This window comes from Salvelinus sp. IW2-2015, unplaced genomic scaffold (assembly GCF_002910315.2).
Source record: "Salvelinus sp. IW2-2015 unplaced genomic scaffold, ASM291031v2 Un_scaffold1113, whole genome shotgun sequence".
Lineage (NCBI taxonomy): Eukaryota > Metazoa > Chordata > Actinopteri > Salmoniformes > Salmonidae > Salvelinus > Salvelinus sp. IW2-2015.
Genome location: NW_019942732.1, coordinates 443914 through 463535, shown reverse-complemented (window position 1 = coordinate 463535; position 19622 = coordinate 443914). Strand labels below are relative to the sequence as shown.

Genomic DNA, 19622 nt, shown 5'->3' with positions numbered 1-19622 from the left:
TAAAGTTTTGGTATCAAGAATATCTCCCAACTGGGGCATTATTGGTTTCTGTCCTTTCAGAAAGAAGAAACCTACATGGTGCTGAAAATTATCATATGCTGTTTGGTTGAGGGTAGTTTCAGTGTTGGCATACTAGTATGACTGTCACTCCACACACCTTTCAGCATTGTGCATCATTTAAGATAAACCTTTTGAGATGTACTTCAAACTGCAATACACTTCAGAGAAACAGACAGCATCAACGTGATTTCAAAGAAAGGAAGAACAAAACCGTGTACAGAACAAAATAGGATTTTATTAACTCCTAATATTAGTTCTAGATCTGTTTTTAGAAAACAAGAATAATATCTATAACATTTACACAAACAAATTGAAGTGTGTAGATAAAAAATAGTTTGTCTCTCTCTTCCAGTAAATATAATATATTTGGATATTTCCAAAAAACTAAAAGCAAACCCTCCCCTCTGTAAATAAACCCCCAGAGACAGTCACTCCCATGGGGAAGGGAAAAGGCTACACGCATCTGAAACCAAATGCGACAGAAACAAACGATAGCCAATACCTCAAAAGACATTGGTACTTATTTCAGCAAGAGATACGACAATTTTCACAAACATATATACAGTGTTTTAGGTTCCCCCAAACATTCTTGAATAGAAAACTGTACACAATGACAAAGCTCCCACACAATAGTACATGTCAAGGTTGTAGATCCATAACGTTTCAGAAACGTTCAAAAAGAGACAACAAAATGTAGCTCAAATCTCCAATCAGAGTTGAGAGCCACAGAACGTTTGAAAACACAACTGCATTTTTCATACAACCTTAAAAAACACAAAATGTACTGTATGTAGCATTTAAGTTACAATGAGATGATTGACAATGTGTGTCTGTGTGGCATTCAGACTATAGCGCTCATGAGCAGAGTAAAATATCCCTCCTTTGAAAAAAGACAATCAATACATCTTTTGCTGGTGAAAGAAGTAGTGAACTCAAATACTGAAGTTTATCGAACTTCTAAGCAACTCAAGATGCTCATAATTTCTCCCACTTCTGGTGGGCGAAAATATGTTCCAATAAATGGCTTTCTTCACAATATCCATCTCACCCGTTTCAAAAAAATCCCTCACTTGCATAAATGGATACTTAACACCCAAATGTTCCTCATCTCCATTTGTCCGAAAACTTAACTTTAAGGCTTTGGCTAATTCATTTCTTACATCATTTGCATGGTAGTCAAAAAAGAATGATCAAATTCATACATGCTGTATATTATCAACAGTATGAAGAGGGTTCAGAATGGCCTGGTGCATTTATATCCAATTTACATTAGATAGATATCATAGTTTATTAGTTCAGCTAAACTTGCTTCGCATTAATAACTGATTTCTGTACAGTTTTCAGGAGAGTTGAGACAGCAAAATGCTAAAATGTGTAGACTATGGGACTGGGACAAAGCGGGCCAGTATGTTGAAGACAAGCACATGATGAACAACCTCCTCCTCACTGGGCAAAAACTGGTTAAATCAACATTGTTTCCACGTCATTGTGAGGACGTTGAATCAACGTGAAAAACKGATTGGATTTGAAAAAGGTCAAAGTGCATTTAAAAAATATATATTTTTGAACCAACTTTTAACCAACATCCAATGACATGGTGATTTTTTGTTGTTGTTGAATTCACATCAGTTGACAACTCAACCAAATGTAAATCAAAACTAGACGTTGATCTGACGTCTGTGCCCAGTGGGTCATGTGCCATCTGAAAATTGGGATGACGAAAGGATCAAGTGAGTATTTTCATGTTATCCATATCTGAAAAGAGCCTAAACATGGATGCCTTTAGAACATATTTACAGCACATTACAAGGCTTATGTCCATATATGCAGTAGAATAACCTCTAGCACACAACAGTCAGATCCTCTTATCATAGAAACGTAGCAGAGCGCTGTATCTACGTGATAAAACTGCAATAACACATTTACAAAAGCAATACATTTCTGTATAGACAATTATTCATATGCAGACAAACATACTGTATTCTTAGGTATATCATTTAGGCTTGTATTTCCAAGAATAGTTTTCATTTGTGTCCAAAACGGACAACTTCTTTATCAAAAGGCTTTTGCCCCAACACTGAGCAAACATAATCTTTCAGTAGCAGTCTCTCTCTTCTGTAAAATGCTGCCATTTATCCCTCACAAACCTATGACATCACTATCCCACCACTGTTGCTCCCGTCTGCTTTAAACTGTCAGCCCATGGGTCTGGGGAAATCCCCCAGCTGTCAAACTGAGAAATAGGCCAGGTATTTGAGCAATCCATCAACATTCATGTCATAAAAGTGACTGGTCAATAGTAAACACATTTCATTCAATTGCCTACACAACACAAACATGCTAGGCTAGAGCAGGATGCATCACCAGTACTGTAGCAATACACAGGCAGAAGTATCAACAAGGTACTGGAGCTACACCACGGAGACATAATATTACACACAAACTATCAAAACTATAGTTTTTGAATTAGAAGGGGTTAGTACATTTTAAGTCCCAGGTAATACAATCGAATAATATTAGCACACGACTGTTAAAAGACAGCAATATCATGAACAGAACACAGCCTGAGATGTATAAAGCTACAGACTGGGGCGTAGGATGTTAAAATATACAGAGGCATTTATAACCTTCTTGTTTCCATGATGTTACAATTTTGTTGTTTAAATATACTCTGCACAAAAAGACAGTCTAGCCAACAAGGCATTGCTAAGCGCATTGTCATAGAATAGATTGCATGTATATTTAGAACTGTTGTTTGTAACCGTTCAGTTGCAATAGTGTGATCAGCGTTAGAAATGACTTTTGGACCCATGTCATGATGAATAATAAAAAGGCATATTCTTGTGGTAAGTGTACCACCATGACATCGGCGTTAGTGACTGATTACATGTATGAATGACTGATCACGTGTATGAATACCAAACAGTGAAGGGTAACTGATTTGATGAGAGTGGCACACATTGTTCCAATACTAGCTAATTGTTTTGCCAATTGTGACTAGGAATGAAGTAGAAAAAAGTCAGTCCCTCAAAGAGGGTTTTGACATTGTGATATTAAGTTCAAGGTAAAGTGCTATGCATGAAATCACTGGCCAACAGTCTTTACTTGACTAGAAGTAGGGTAAGAGAGTGAAGCAGGTACTTAGAATAGCCAAACATCCACTAGGATTATTTTTAAGTGCTTTTGAGTGGGCAGATGTGACATCATTTCTAAAGGTTGCTTAGTAATCGTATGAAGCCTATTTCCTCGGATCTGCTGGGCACCTGTAACTAAAACCAGAGGTTAGACAGGCTCACAGAGCAACATACAGTCACAGAGCAGTGATTGAAGAGACACACATTACATTCTGGGGAGAGGGTTCAACCAAAACACTAACTGGTTAACAGTTGGGTTCAATTCCTTATTCTTGAGGCACTCCTATTTTTTTTWAATTTGTATTTTAGATACACATTACAATTATGATTTAAAATATCCCAATGTAATAATACAAATGAAATACCAAATGCGACTAGTTGTGTTTTGATTGAATCACCTCATTAAATACAATTTCAGATATTGTCCGTAGACATAACATTTTTTTTTTTTTTAAAGCCTAATTTGTCCTGAATAAGCCCCCGATTAGACAATAATTACAAGCTCTCAAACTACAAAAGATGATTAAATGAATTCAGATATTATTAATGAATTCAGATATACATTATAGACTCCAGTACAGTAACAAACCAAAAGAGCCCTGCCAATAACAAGTTACTGTAGTCTACTGACTCTAGAAGGACAACACTACTTCATTAGATGGTACAGTAAGTATATTTGGAAAGGCTATTTGGTGTGAAGCTGGACTGTTGTTAAGGATACTAATGCATCTCCTTTAACTAGGAGCAAGCTGAGCTAACAATGTCATGAGTCAGAACTTTATAAAATGCACTCTTAAGAGTAAAATATGTACTCTTTTAATGTACAAAAATAATTGTTGGACACCAATTGCTAATCAACCAACAAAGCTTTTTAAGCTTTTTGCTATAAGCATTATTTGAATAAATTAAAATAATTGTRTCAACATTTCCAATTGTTTGCTAATGTAAAAATGTAAATGGCCAGTGGACAAATATCTCTATAAATCGACCAAGTTGTTTTCAGTAAAAACTAAATTAAATCAAAGCTTAACCATTTTATTTTCTATGATAACCTGATCTATTGTAAGTTATACTTGGTCTTCAACCATGTCGCATAATGAGATAATATACAATTATGTTAGCAAACCTCGTCTTTTCTAAATCCATTTTGAAAGTAAACTGGGTATTCTGTGTGTGATTTTGGTAGCATGTTAAGGTGTTATAGCCCTTGCATGAATGAAGGCTACCACTGCATCTCTAAAATTACATAGGATTTAATCAATGCAGCTGGTCTTTGGTGAAGTTTCACATGATACTCCAGAACCAATGTTCCATCTTGGCATCAAAATAATTAACTAGTAATTAAACCTAAAAGAAAACCTGGAATGGACAGTGAACATGACCGACTATCAAATTCACATAACAATAGAACGTGATCACACCTGATTCTCCATCAAAATAAACAATACATTTTAATGTTTTCATCTGAATCGTTAAAACACATCCACTAGTTCTCTGGTTTTCATGTTAAAAATGTAAAAAGCTTGACTTTTCCAGAATAAAAGTTCCAATCCAGCCATGAGATTATCAATGGTAAGCGCCATTTCTTTACCATGATTATAAAATGTTTCAGATGACTTGGCTTCTTTAAAAAAAACAGCATCAAGCATCAACATGCCTTCCAAGTTCATCTCAAAGTAAAACACTCGGTATGGTACCACTACAGGTACCCATCTCTTCTTCATGTAACTGGTCATTTGAAAAGTACTAGAGAATAAGAAACCAATTACATGTAAAGCAATGGGCAAGCACTACCATAATGCTTTCATGGACAAAGTTTAATCTATAAAGTCAAGTGCCCTGTCATGGGGGAAATTATAAAACAGGAAAATATATCCATTTAAATTTGAGGCAAAAATATGAATCGACAAAGAAAGAGAGACGCACCAAAAATTCCTTATCTGTCAACAAAAAAGAAAGAAAAAAAAAGTAGCCCCTCTAAGTTTCAAAGTTGCCAACACCACCTCTTGGCCTTGATCCAGAACCGCTGGGCTAGCCCGTCATGAGGTTCTTTGAATGCAGATTCCAACTGCTAAAAAAATCATTCATTCAACAGAACTCCGGACACTAGATCTCCACTCATGAGTGCACTCTGGCTTGGAGTACTTGATTTGGTCATGGAGTGTACCTTCTGTCCCATAGGCTGAACTGGGGAATCAATGTCCACAGGACTGTGGAAGGACTCCAGGACTCTCCTCATGGTTTCTGTGGGCCTGGCGACAGCACTACAGGAGTAGACAGGCCGTCCACACTCAAGGCAGGGATATGGATATGACTGCTTCCATTGGAGGGGAACTAAAACAATCAAGTACAGCTGATTAGTAACATCTAGAGTAGCTACATCCTGTTCCCCATTTGTTATGTGTTAAAAGGCTCAATAAATGAGAAGTTGTGGTCCAGCACTGGGACGGTGTAAGATGTTGTAGTATGATTGTTAACCAGTAGAGGGAGGTTAAAGTATTTTCTATTAACGCAGTAACCATAATGTACCTAAACCTACATACAGTATAGTACCAGTCAAAAGTTTGGACACACCTACTCATTCAAGKGTTTTTCTTTGTTTTTACTATTTTCTACATTGTAGAATAATAGTGAAGACATTAAAACTATTAAATAACATAGTAACCAAAGTAAGTGTTAAATCAAAATATATTTTATAKTTGAGATTCTTCAAGGTAGCCACCCTTTGCCTTGATGACAACTTTGCACACTCTTGGAATTCTCTCAACCAGCTTCATGAGGTAGTCACAGTCATGGAGGAGGAGGTGTGATGGTGCTTTGCTGGTGACACAGTCTGTGATTCATTTAGAATTCAAGGCACACTTAACCAGCATGGCTACCACAGCATTCTGCAGCGATACGACATCCCATCTGGTTTGCGCTTAGTGGGACTATCATTTGTTTTTCAACAGGACAATGACCCAACACACCTCCAGGCTGTGTAAGGGCTATTTGACCAAGAAGGAGAGTGATGCATCAGATCACCTGGCCTCCACAATCACCCGACCTCAACCCAATTGAGATGGTTTGGGATGAGTTGGACCACAGAGTGAAGGAAAACCAGCCAACAAGTGCTCAGCATATGTGGGAACTCCTTCAAGACTGTTGGGAAAGCATTCCAGGTGAAGCTGGTTGAGAGAATGCCAAGAGTGTGCAAAGCTGTCATCAAGGCAAAGGGTGGCTACTTTGAAGAATCTCAAATATAAAATATAATTTGATTTTGATTTGTTTAACACTTTATTTGGCTACTACATGATTCCATGTGTGTTATTTTATAGTTTTGATGTCGTCACTATTATGCTACAATGTAGAAAATAGTAAAAGTAAAGAAAAACCCTTGAATGAGTAGGTGTGTTCAAACTTTAGACTGGTGCTGTACATACGTAAGTAGTAGTGCTGAGCAATTAGTGATTTGTGGTCGGTTTTCGATTTCAACAATTTTCTTTAGACATTAAAGGTGCAGTATGCAGAAATTGCGCCACCATTTCCTGGTTGCTAAAATGTTAATAGTTTGCTTAATTTCAGTTTGTGACAAAACAAGCTTGTGTAGATAATCATTGTACCTAAGTGTAGATACCTCTAAACCGCTGTGAAATATCTTTTCCATAACCCAAAATATTGTATTTCCAGCTGGTGTACAAAAACCGAAAGTAAAAGACGCAAAAACGAAACTTAAGAACGGGAAGCATTGAAATAACGCACATAGAACAGATCTATCGCTTCTTAGACTTGCTTTCAATGAGAATGACTGATCTATAACTCACATTTCTATGGGAATTTGGTCGGCTCACCCCAAAAGTTTCATATTGCAGCTTTAAAAAGCACTATGATTTATATTGAATGCTGTAACACCACAGAATAAAACAATTAATACAAGTCCCATGATGGTAGTGACTGCCCATTACTGCTATTCACTTATTAACCATCATTATTCACATTACTTTAATAAAATATTTGTTTTATTTTACAACTTTTTTTTATTTAATTCCGAGTCATCATCTCATATCTATAGAGCTGCAGCCTATTCGGTCTGACAAAAATCACAATTTGAATAGTTCTTCAAAGTAAATAAGGTATACTTTTATGACTGCTGAATATCAACAACTTAGATCAGGGGTCTCCAACAGGTAGATCCCGAGCTACCAGTAGCTCACCTATGAGTAGCTCACCTATGAGTGGCTCACCTATGAGTGGCTCACCTATGAGTGCTCACTATGAAGTGCCTCACCTATGAGAGCTCACACTATGAAGTGGCTCACCTATGAGTAGCTCACCTATGAGTGGCTCACCTATCAATTCTGAAAGTACATGCATTTCTTCATTTGTTCCATCGCAAACTGTCAAAAACATAAATCTCCCGGCTACTATCCAATCAAAGCCACATTGACATTATCTCACCCCTGGTTAGCCACTACAAATGTAACAACCTCTGCCAATACATTTCCAGCACGTTTGGCTATGTCTGTCTATTTGGTGCACCGTTTGTTTATCACTCTATATGTAGCCATTGATTGATGCTAATGATAACCGCCATGTGGGTAGACAAAGAATTTCCCAAAAACCTTCTCAATTAAATGTTAACTGCAAATAATTAGGCCTACCTGACAGAACTGTATCATGATCAATTGGGTGGCCATTGTTTTACAAACTGTGCCATGACATGTGCTGGAGCAGTAGTCCTAACAGCAGAAACATCGCTAGACTGACAGATTCCTCTCTTTCTAGATGCGCAATTAAAAAGGGAATTCCATATTATTATGTTCTTCTGATGTGATTTAAGCATTGACATGAACTCCAAACCTAATTTTTGTTTTTTCTCTATGAATAATTGTAATATTGAGAGTGAAAAACATTTTTAAAAAATACAAAATAAATCCAGGATCTTTTTTTTTTACAGAGAAAACAGAATTCAGGAAAATACTGTACAAAAGACAATTTTATTGGGGCCTGTCATGACAAATACTGTTTATTAACCATTATTTTACCAAGTATATTGACAGAAAACATGTCTTGCACACCAAGAACATTAGGAACAGTTGCAGGGTAGAGGAGAGGAGAAGAACGTGTCTATTTGAAAGCTATAAAAAAATAAAATTAAAAAGTAGCTCGTGCTAGAAAAGATCGGAGGCCCTGGACTTAGATCATGTATTTTCAGGCTCGCGAAGCACTGCTTTCTATCCCTCTCGAACACAAGCTCTCTTCTCTCAGTCAGTCCTCCCTGTCTGCGCCACACAGACCGGACAAGTATGCGGGTGCGCAATGGATTATGGTCATTGTAGTTAATTAACATGTTTTCTGTGCTAAACTATATAGAATATAGGCCTTTTGGAAACTAAAACTCCCTACTATATCGCACAGTTCAGGCTAGATCTTATTTATCTCTACAGAAACTGCACATCGAGCTAACAGAAAAAATAAAAAAAATCWAATAATTTAACAGACGTGTCAATTTGTTTTTTTTWAAACTGAAAATGAACGACATATCGCTCAGCACTAATAAGTTGTGACCAACATTATATGGCATTCGGTAAATCTATAATATTTATAATCCAACCCATCTCTCTATACTTCTGTTAGTGATATAGATGAGATCAGGACGGCAGATGGCCTGCTCTMGTGCCCTCTGCCAGGCAGCAGCAGGGACAGGACAGGAAGGACATACCTGAAAGGAGAGCTTGGCCGGGCTCCGGGGAGCAATGGGACTGAGTGTGCTCCAGAAGTGGATGGTGGAGGGGAGAGGACTTGGTGTCAGTAATACCGGAGTCTAAGGGACAGAGCACAAAAATATAGAAAATGTATGATTATTAGCCAGTTTAACACAGAAACTATTTTAATCAATGCATTCATATCATATCAAAAGAAATACATTATGGTCTTGATAAATCATGTATAATAATAATTTGGTGAGGGTAGAAAGGCGTTTGGAAAGTTGAAAACACACTAATACACCGACATTTGTTAAATGAGGCCCCAGGAAGTGTGACAGTTTAATTTATTTTTATGTGGCACTGACCAGGCCAGAGATGTCACTTACCAGAGAATGGGAGGTGAACACTGTAGGAGTCAGAGTGTTGGTGGCACTTCCAGGGGCCAGGAGGCTGTTGACGGCAGCATTGACCTGATCCAGTGACAGACCAGGGGGTAGGAGGGTTGAGGAGGAGGGCAGTTCTAGGACTTTGGGCTTCTTGGCTTTCGGGGGTTGTACTTCCTGAGGCGACCAGGCTGGATGAGTAGCCGCTTGAAGAGCAACTGCTGGAGTCATGGAATTTTCTGAGGGGGGGGGAAGGACCAAGAATGAGGGAACAGTAGACATACCTGTCTTTACAGGAATAAAAACCCAGTAATAAGAACAATGTTGAAGTGAGAAGCCAGTGTTTGGAGGATATATTGGCACGGGTGTAACTTCTGGAATAGACACCGGCTGGAATGCGGTTTTAACCAATCAGCACTGAGGATTAGACCTATCTGTTGTATAATACCACACATCTAAAGTATACAGTATAGCTACAAATATGTGGACATCATATTGTGTGAGGTATGTATGACTTGCCTGGTAAATGGGCCTCATCTTTGCCTTGTTCCTCCCCTTCCCCAACAGGCTGGCCCACTGGTTCCACGCAGGGTGGGAGGACATCAATGGAGAGGGGGGTTTCAGGTTCCCTTGGTCCTGATGCAGATTCAGGAACCTAGAAGAGGAGAAAGGTCCAAATAAAACCATGGAACAATGGAACATGTCATTTGCTCTTGTGTGTTCTCTTCTTATTCACCTCTACAACATGTTTCTCCTCCAAGGTCATGATCTCAACCAGCTCCTCTTCAGACGTGAGGTTTTGCTCTTTGGAGTGCACCAAAGGTGAGGGCTTGATGACCACAAAGACAGGGTGGCCCTGAGGCTGGTTCACCACACACTCCCCCGGGGCCCCAGGTACAGCAACAGGGGTCAGGGTCAGAGGAGTGAGGGAGCCAGGGTCCGACACACTGGTCAGATAGATCTGAGGAGGGTCGCATAGGTTCTGGGTCTTCTGTGGCTGAGACTTCTGGACGTTCAAAACAGCATTTAAAGAGAAGCATTAGATTTGCACACCATAGCATCCAGAATCAGAATCCGTGAGCAACATTTGAGTCAACAGGGTACTATGGTTCAAACAGGGCATTTGGGTGCACTTTGTATAAAAGAGTTTTAAGCACAAATGTTAACACATGGATCGATAGAATCTTTGACAAAAGGAGGACATATTGTGACTTGTGAATGTCTTACCGAGCTGCCTGTGGTTGACACTGACAAGGTCTGGGGGCTGAGGGCAGGCGTGGCGCAGGGTGAGGGATGAGTCAGTGTGACCTGCAGGCTACTCTCTACGCTGCCACAGCCCTGCATGGAGGAGCTCTGGCCATCCAGACACACCTGACAGACAGGTAACACTTGTAGTAGTCTGAACCGTTCAATAGTCACTTCAATCACACATTTGACATTTCATCAACACCAATAACATAAAAAAATAAATAAAAAAGGATATTTAGTAGTAATGACCATGGTTAAAATGGAGAGGTCCTCGTCATGGTCCCTCACCTCCCGCAGTGTCCGGTCAGCGCTGTGGGGTCTGGGGGAAGAGTCCTGATTCAGCAGCTCAGTCTTTATAGGCTGTGGAGAGGTCCTGCAGGGGGCTTGGAGGGACTGGATGGTGAAGGTGGAGTAGAGCCCTGACTTCATGTAGTCGTTGCGAGAGCTGCGTTGGACAGAGACTGGAGAGGACCGCTGCATCTGGAGGTTCTTGGAGGGGCAGTTAGAAGACCCCCCTCCTGGGGACTTGGTCTGGCCCGCTGCATCAAGATTCTCCTGTTGCTGAGAATCCTCACCGCCTCTGACACAGTCCACTGATGAAGGGTCAGGGTGGGCCACAAACTTGTAGACAAACTTCTGCCCACTCACCTTCTTGATGATATTCTATAAAGGATTACACTGAATTAACAGACAATTGCAATAAACCATCCTGAAAAAACAAAAACCTCAACAAAATATCTAGCTGAAAGAAGTAGGCTTACACCTACTGGGCTGCTACCAGCATACTGCTACACATAAATTATCTGTAACAGCCTTTTCTGCTTTGAGTCGTGAATTTACACCTGAACACAATGCTGAGCTCATTGTTTGTGGACAGAAAATCAACAAATATGATTAATGTTATAGCTTCACTCAGTGCATCAAACATCTCATAAATACTTGAAAAAGTCTCATACCAAACAATAAGCAGCAAGGATACCTTATCATAGTAGTATCGGAGCGCCCTGCTTAGTTTATCGTAGTTCATGTTGGTCTTGTTCTTGCGGAGCCCCCAGAGGCGTGCCACCTCCTCTGCGTCCAGCAGCTTAAACTCCCCGTCCCCAGAGGTCCAGGAGATGAGGTGCCTATGGCTGTCATCCTCGAGGAGATGCAGCAGGAACTGCCACAACGTGATGGACGGGTCCATGGCTGCAGGGGGGAACAAATCAGAAACATGAGTGAGACTGCCTTGCAGCAACGATCCATAACTGACAACATCTGAATGAGCTCTCACGGCCTTATTTAGATACAGCAGCTAGTCTAGCTACTGAGTTAAGATTAGGGCCACCTCATTTCTGCCATGGCTAGCTACTGAATTTAGGTTGGGGCCTACTCATTTGTGCCAGTGTTTGGGAAACATTGCTAGAAAAGGAAAATATTTTGTCACACTGATTTGTTATTTTTCAGATCTGTGACTAGGGTTGCACATTTTGGGGAATATTCAGGTGGAAACTTTCCATGGGAATTAACGGGAATATATGGGAATTAACAGAAATATACGCTAAATTAATATTAATACCATTTCAAATGTAGATATTTTTTGCATTGGACATATTTACCATATCATATGGAGACAGAAACATAAACCTTTTACCTTATCATAAGTAGACATAATTGCAATTGATTAAATCCTTMCAATAGAAATAAAAAAAAACGATTTAGTTACAAATTCAACTTTAATTAAATGAGTTAATTCTTCACATTGGACAATTTCACTGAACAACAAAAGAAAGGGAATATTGAATGATCCCCAATGATCCATCGCATCTCCCAAAAAGGTTTTCAACATACATCTGTAAAATTATAGTCTAGAAACTAAAGCTTTGGTTGTCTTCCTCTCAAGCTTCCATGTCTTCTCCCTGGACCTCCTCAATGTCCACCTCTTGAACATCAGACTCTGAGGCCTCATCTTCACTGTCACTTTCCAACTTTGTTGAGGATGGCTCGTTGTCAGGCTCAAAATTCCTCAAATTTGGACGGATGGCCACCAATTTTTCAACCCTTGTATTGGTCAGCCTGTTGCGTGCTTTGGTGTGTGTGCTCCCAAACAAGGACCAGTTGCGCTCTGAGGCGGCTGATGGTGGGATTTGAAGGATGATGGAGGCAACAGGGGAAAGATCCACAAAGTCCCTTCCCCAAGGTATGCTGATGAGATATGTTGTCACGACTGCCATATTGCATCWCCATCCCAAAGCCCTTGCTTGGAAGTGTACTTCGCCAGACTGCCCTCATCCAGGCCAAGGTGGCGAGACACAGTAGTGATGACACCATAGGCCTTGCTGATCTCTGCACCAAACAGGATGCTCTTGCCAGCATACTTGGTGTCCAACATGTACGCTGTGGCGTGTATGGGCTTCAGGCAGAAGTCATCATGCTTTTTGATGTATTTCAGAACTGCAGTTTCCTCTGCTTGGAGCAACAGTGAAGTGGACAGGGCAGTACAGATCTCTTCTCTTACATCTGCAAGCAGAGTCTGAACATCAGACATGATGGCATTGTCTCTCTCAATCCGTGCAATGGCTACTGCTACAGATTTCAGGAGTTTCAGGCTGCTTACCACTCTCTCCCAAAATACATCATCCAGGAGGATCCTGTTGATGGGGCTGTCCATATCGGCAGATTGTGATATGGCCATTTCTTGGAGAGACTACTTCCCCTCCAGAAGACTGTCAAACATGATGACAACACCACCCCAACGGGTGTTGCTGGGAAGCTTCAATGTGTTGCTCTTATTCTTCTCACTTTGCTTGGTGAGGTAGATTACTGCTATCACTTGATGACCCTTCACATACCTAACCATTTCCTTGGCTCTCTTGTAGAGTGTATCCATGGTTTTCAGTGCCATGATGTCCTTGAGGAGAAGATTCAATGCATGAGCAGCACAGCCAATGGGTGTGATGTGAGGGCAGGACTCCTCCACTTTAGACCAAGCAGCCTTCATGTTCGCAGCATTGTCTGTCACCATTCCAAATACCTTCTGTGGTCCAAGGTCATTGATGACTGCCTTCAGCTCATCTGCAATGTAGAGACCGGTGTGTCTGTTGTCCCTTGTGTGTGTGCTCTTGTAGAATACTGGTTGAGGGGTGGAGATGATGTAGTTCATTATTCCTTGCAATCGAACATTCGACCACCCATCAGAGATGATTGCAATACAGTCTGCTTTCTCTATGATTTGCTTGACCTTCACTTGAACTCTGTTGAACACTGCATACAGCAAATGAGTAGATAAAGCATGTCTGGTTGGAGGGGTGTATGCTGGGCGAAGAACATTCAGAAATCTCTTCCAATACACATTGCCTGTGAGCATCAGAGGTGAACCAGTTGCATACACAGCTCGAGCAAGACATTCATCAGCATTTCTCTGACTATGTTCCTCCATGTGAGTTCAAAAAAAACTTCTGATTCCAGAGGGACTATGAGCTGTTGCTATCGATAAGGTGTCGGATTCATCATTTTCACCTCAAATAGAAGTAGAGGGAGGTTGTCAGAGTTGCTTGATGTGAGTGCTGAGGGAACTTTATGCACATGGTCAGATGATTCTGCACCTTTGTTGCATTCTTCACATATGATTTTGGCACAGTATTTGCCAATCCCACACAGCTTTTCCTTCTACATTAGCTGCAGTGAAATGTCTCCACACATCAGATAGTGCCCGTGGCTTTTCCTGTAAAAATTTGAAAAATAAATAAAAAAAAAAGTTAAATACAATTCCATGTACAGATAAAAAGTTAAGCAGTTAGATTAAACAAGTCATTTTGTAAGATAAATGTTTTAAAATGAAACATTTTGAAACAGGTGAATTAACACTCCTCAGTTAGCAGGCTCAAGCAAGCTAAAACCCAGATTGTAGCAAAAACTAACTAGCAGAATTGAGTTAGAAATGATTTAACACACTTTGCTGTAGGCTACTATTTACTAGTTAGAAAAAAAAGAATGTATGTCATATAAAACATATTCACCCCACCCAGTATTGTAATCAAAACTTACCAGAAAGCATGTAATCCTTGGCTCAGACAGTGTAGTAGAGTGTGGGCTCAATAGCATCTCATTAGTGTGCAAGATGTCTGATGAAAGCTGTACATGTGATGGAAGAATGCACTGTGCATGCAGAGGTTGCAATTCCATTGAATTGGGGATAGTTTAACCAAAATATGCCACAAGACCTAGAATTGCCTTATCTATATCCCACAAAAAAGGTTCACTGTTATAAGCTAACTGTGATGAATAAGCAAAATTCCCCAAATTCCCAGGCTTAACTTCCCATGGAAATTTACTGTAAGGTTTCATAACCCTATCTGTGATCATGTACAAAACAGATTATTTTAATTATGGGTTTAATGTTGCCTACCCATTCCCCTTATTAGGGTTTAACAACATTCAGTATTTATAGTTCAATCCCTACTAACATAAAAGACATCTTTATTTGGCCTTGCTCATTTCATTACAGTGAAGAGAGTTGTAGTGTAGTACTTCAATACAGTTTGTTCTGGGTAGTGTATTATTTCCATACAGTGGTCAACCCCACGGTAGTGTACTATTGTAGTATTTCAATACACTGGGTAGTGTAGTATGTCAATACAGTGGGTAGTATGTCAATACAGTGGGTAGTGTAGTATGTCAATACAGTGGGTAGTATGTCAATACAGTGGGTAGTGTAGTATGTCAATACAGTGGGTAGTGTAGTATTTCAAATACACTGGGTAGTGTAGTAGTGTAGTATTTCAATACACTGGGTAGTGTAGCGTTTCAATACACTGGGTAGTGTAGCGTTTCAATACACTGGGTAGTGTAGCGTTTCAATACACTGGGTAGTGTAGTATTTCAATACACTGGGTAGTGTAGTATTTCAATACACTGGGTAGTGTAGTATTTAAATACACTGGGTAGTGTAGCGTTTCAATACACTGGGTAGTGTAGTAGTGTAGTAGTTCAATACACTGGGTAGTGTAGTAGTTCAATACACTGGGTAGTGTAGTGTTTCAATACACTGGGTAGTGTAGTAGTGTAGTATTTCAATACACTGGGTAGTGTNACTGGGTAGTGTAGTAGTTCAATACACTGGGTAGTGTAGTGTTTCAATACACTGGGTAGTGTAGTAGTGTAGTATTTCAATACACTGGGTAGTGTGATAGTTGACAGATAGTAGCCAGGTCTAATTCCAGAATAAAAGACAGTAAACGAAGAGCTACTGGCGAACAACAGGCCACAGAAAGAAAGGAAGTGCATTAGTAGTTAAGGAAGGACATGTTGGGCATGCAAATTAACCATATTACCATTTTTTTCCCCAATTACATAACTCCTATCAAACACCTTGGAAACTATCACCATGGTAAAAAGCCTTTCATTAATGGTAACTAGGGGAGGGAAACAACAAAGTCTAACATGAACATATGTGAGTGTAGCCTAGTTAGGCAAGTACTAGAGTGTAAGGATGCATCATTACTGTCAACATGATTTTGAATAACAAAGTTACAAGTCCTTTAGCTCATGTGAAGGAGGGAAGAACATAGGCCTAGCTTCAAAGTAACTGTTTCCCAGCTTCCTTAAGGCACACTCTGAACATGTCACTAGGTTTTTGGGTGAGAGCTGGGATAGAAGAATTGAGTAATGTGCACATTTTGTAATGTTCAGCTAAACAGTGTACAAAGCATCATAAATTAAATGGCCAAATAAATATTAGCGGAACTGACAAAGAGTTGTTGTAAATCTGTTTTCACTGACAAACATTATTGCCTCAGAGGTAAACCTATGCATGGAGTGAGCCTCAGCTTCAATAGCCAATAATTATTCACGGACAAAGAGGTCTGAGATGATTTATAAACCTAAATGAATGAACTGCATTGACCTCATCAAGACAAAGCAGCAGCATTGTACATAGAGATTAGACTAAAATCTATCAATCTGAATCTCCATTCATTCAAAACTGACAGAAGAACAATTACCAATGCGATATTTTATAGGCTAACTATGATTTTTGGGGGCTTCATGCCACCCATATGACCATCCTTCAGGGGGACAATGCATCAAAGGGTGTCTCCATTTTGAAAAGTGGTATTAGCCATCTATCAAGGCTTTAGCTTCGGTACAAGCATGAGACAAATAATGCCACTGTAGTAAATTAATGTACTGAAAAACAAAGGCATAAATCACAACACTTAGTACTGAGGTATAATTGTGTAGTCCAGTAAGACACTGGTTTGGATGGTAGATCTAATGGGAATAGGACCTTGAGTGTGAGAAGTCCTGGGAAACTGTGTGATGTTGCTTTTGTGGTTGTTAGCAGGTACAGACCTTCAATAAACTGGGGTGGAGGAGGCAGCGGCAATAATTCTGTGAAGTGCACCACAGAGAAACCGTATGGGTGACCTTTAGGCTGTGAGGTAAGGCAAGAGGGTGAGCATGTTTCATGTACTGTACACATACATTTTCTTGGTCAAGTTTACCCCTTCATTTTTGGAGATTACTTATRATTAGTTTAGTACCGCATAATGACCTATATACAAATTAGCCTACAGTTTAAACTCACAACAGTTAGGCCAACGGTATATAGAAATCAAGTGCTACTTGCATGCGAAAATACACCGTGAAATGCACCTTGGAATAATGCACCAATTCTTGCTTACATGATGGTCTACTCTTCATAGTAAACTAATCTTACAGAAAGTGTGGTTTTACATTCTTGTTCTTGGAATGGGGAGCAAGCTGTATCTCTTGTGAGTAAATCATCTTTATACTAACGTTACAGCCTGTACTGTAGTTCATGAAGATTGAATAATTGCTTTCAAAATTACCAATGGCTGAACCTACAAATTATTGTGACTATAATAAAATGCTTTAAAACACCTGTTGCGACATTACATTTAGCCAGAGGCTAGTTCAATATCCACATGGCTAGTAGCAATCTAGTCACTGGCAACATCCTAGTCCGATTATCAATTGAAGGCCAAACCTTTCTATTTTTAGCTAGCACAAGATGAACATAAACAAATATACATGACAGTCGAGACTAGTACGGAAATGTTTTTCCCTACTACATTCAATTTACATAAATGCAGGGTAAACACTTACCACTTATTACGGGGTTAGACTCCATCGCGTCTTGAAATTCCTTTTATTTTATCCGTCAATCAAATTACATCCATTATGTCAACGCACTGAACGAAGGTGTCAAAAGTCGATTTGCGACACCGTAGAGATGGATGCGAGTTACAGATACAACACCGATTTGTTATTATGCAACAGTGATCCGATGGTAACACTTGCATCTCTCCCTCCATGCTACAGTAGCTGGTTATTGACAGTGGTGAGCTAGCTATCTAGAAGCTAACGGTTAGGAATGTTTGTTTGAGGGAAAGTCATGTTGATTGAATTATAGCAAATATGAGAATGGAATTCGCAAAACATTGGTTCGCTCCTTTTAGCTAGATAATCAAAACTTTCAAAATTACGTATGTTATTTTTTAAACAAATGACAACAGATCATGTTGCTAGCAAGCTAACATAATCGCCAAGATTGCGTAGCTGCCGCTTATGAAACCCCCACCGTCTCTCATTTGTGCGTCAATTCGAACGACTCAACGCTCAATGTAGACTTGCTTCCGAGTTCACTGGAGAGCGCCAAAAGTCCTCCATAATGTAAAATGTGTTTGCGATTATAGTCCATGGTATAAAAACGTTCAACAAGGTGTGTCTTCTGACGCCCGAACGGCCTGACTTAATCCTTTGCTTTTCCCTCGTTGCTTCCTGTTTCCACAAATGCCTCGACTACTTTCGTGTTCCACCATCACTCATTGCTGCCTGCTGGCTTTTTTCCTTGATCGGTTGCTGCCTGAAAGGCTTCAAACGTCACAAAATCGATGACGTTTCTTGCTCACCAAGGATTTAGACAAGGTGGTAAAGTGAGAATTTCAACTGTGTCCCCTTGCAGTCCAAGTTTTACCCATTATATTTGGAGCAGCAACATTTAGTGAATAATCTGAATCTGTAGTAATCTTGAACAATCCACAGGTATACTTCCCCCGTACTTGCCATATTGTTTTATTTTTTCTTACATAGCATAACAAAACATGATGTATGCAATTAGGCATAGGCAGGCATATAACAAAGTACAGGCCTATTTGTGGTAGTAGTCAGTGCCTTAGGCTGAAATAGGTGTCGGTACTGTTCATATTTAAGTGCAGGAGCTCCACAATACTTTTGAGCTAATGTTCTATAAGAGAATGAGGAGCACAAGCAGTAGAACATTTGAGGTGCTGGTACTCAGCTCCAGTGAGCTCCTGCCCAAGTCAAGCACTGGTAGTATAATTTTTAGCTTTATATAAACATTGTTCTTTACAACAAGACCATAATTTTAAGATTCAGAGGCCCAGTGATATTATTTATTGAATGTTTAACTATTACATTCTATTAGCTTMCATCTCTCTTTTTAACCTAAGGTCACATTTTCTTCAATTGTAAATCTTTAAAATGTATTTTAAAAAGTGGGCTAAATATCTTAGCAGGATGAATCTTCCTTGTTCCACATCAAACTAACACCGTATCGGGCACATGATCATGCATGTGTCCCTTTTAAGCAATATGTACCCAGAAAAAATACATCTATTTTGAGAGTCAGGTCTTAACATCCAGTTGCCATGGAAACTGTTTCTGGTGTGATGGGGTATCAGTCAAACAGAGATCCTATGAAATTACTTTAAAAAAAAATACAATTAATTATGAGTATTCCTAATTCTATGGTCACAAAAGCCTTACAGGTATATGATTGAAAAAAAGAAGAAAAAAAAAGACAGAACAATTTATTTCCCTTATATAATTTATTAATGTGAGTACATGGTAACTTGTCCAAAGGGCCAGAATTAAATGAGCGGTTTTGTAAAGTGATGGTGACTTTATGGCTTCAAAAGTCATAATTTAACAAGTGATAGTTTAAAAATACAGAATTACAAAAATAAATTAAGTGGAAAAGAGGATATGGTTCCTGTGGATTTGGTTCCTGTTGCCGTATAAGTCAAGAGTCCAATGTCTCTGATACTTGAAGTATTAACATTGAACAGGAAAATCCAGTTTCTCAG

At 39.5% G+C, this 19622-nt stretch overlaps 1 protein-coding gene across 3 annotated transcripts; it reads right to left on the bottom strand.

The window, feature by feature from the left end:
* Positions 1-275: 275 nt before the first annotated feature.
* On the bottom strand, positions 276-18356 carry elk1 (ETS transcription factor ELK1). 3 transcript variants are annotated; one of them, XM_024137136.2, is made up of 9 exons: positions 17620-18356; positions 11492-11700; positions 10762-11175; positions 10492-10635; positions 10001-10270; positions 9784-9919; positions 9268-9503; positions 8896-8997; positions 276-5528 (listed from the first exon to the last, which is right to left on the bottom strand). In XM_024137136.2, exons 1-9 carry the CDS (start codon positions 17642-17644, stop codon positions 5430-5432), a joined length of 1635 nt encoding a protein of 544 aa, XP_023992904.1. In that variant the 5' UTR covers positions 17645-18356; the 3' UTR covers positions 276-5429. The 3 variants fall into 3 exon arrangements, with proteins under 3 accessions (XP_023992904.1, XP_023992906.1, XP_023992905.1); XM_024137138.2 differs by having other exon boundaries at positions 10801-11175; XM_024137137.2 differs by having other exon boundaries at positions 18095-18356.
* Between the last annotated feature and the right edge of the window lie 1266 nt (positions 18357-19622).

What these genes read in the sequence shown, in the direction of transcription:
- elk1 (XM_024137136.2), bottom strand. Translation starts at nt 17,644, where the DNA reads ATGGAGTCTAACCCCGTAATAAGTG. An exon ending in TGTCAACCACAGGCAGCTCG is followed by an intron (nt 10,271 to 10,491) that starts GTAAGACATTCA and finishes TTGAACGTCCAG; the next exon opens with AAGTCTCAGCCACAGAAGAC. An exon ending in CGGCCAAGCTCTCCTTTCAG is followed by an intron (nt 5,529 to 8,895) that starts GTATGTCCTTCC and finishes TGATTGTTTTAG; the next exon opens with TTCCCCTCCAATGGAAGCAG.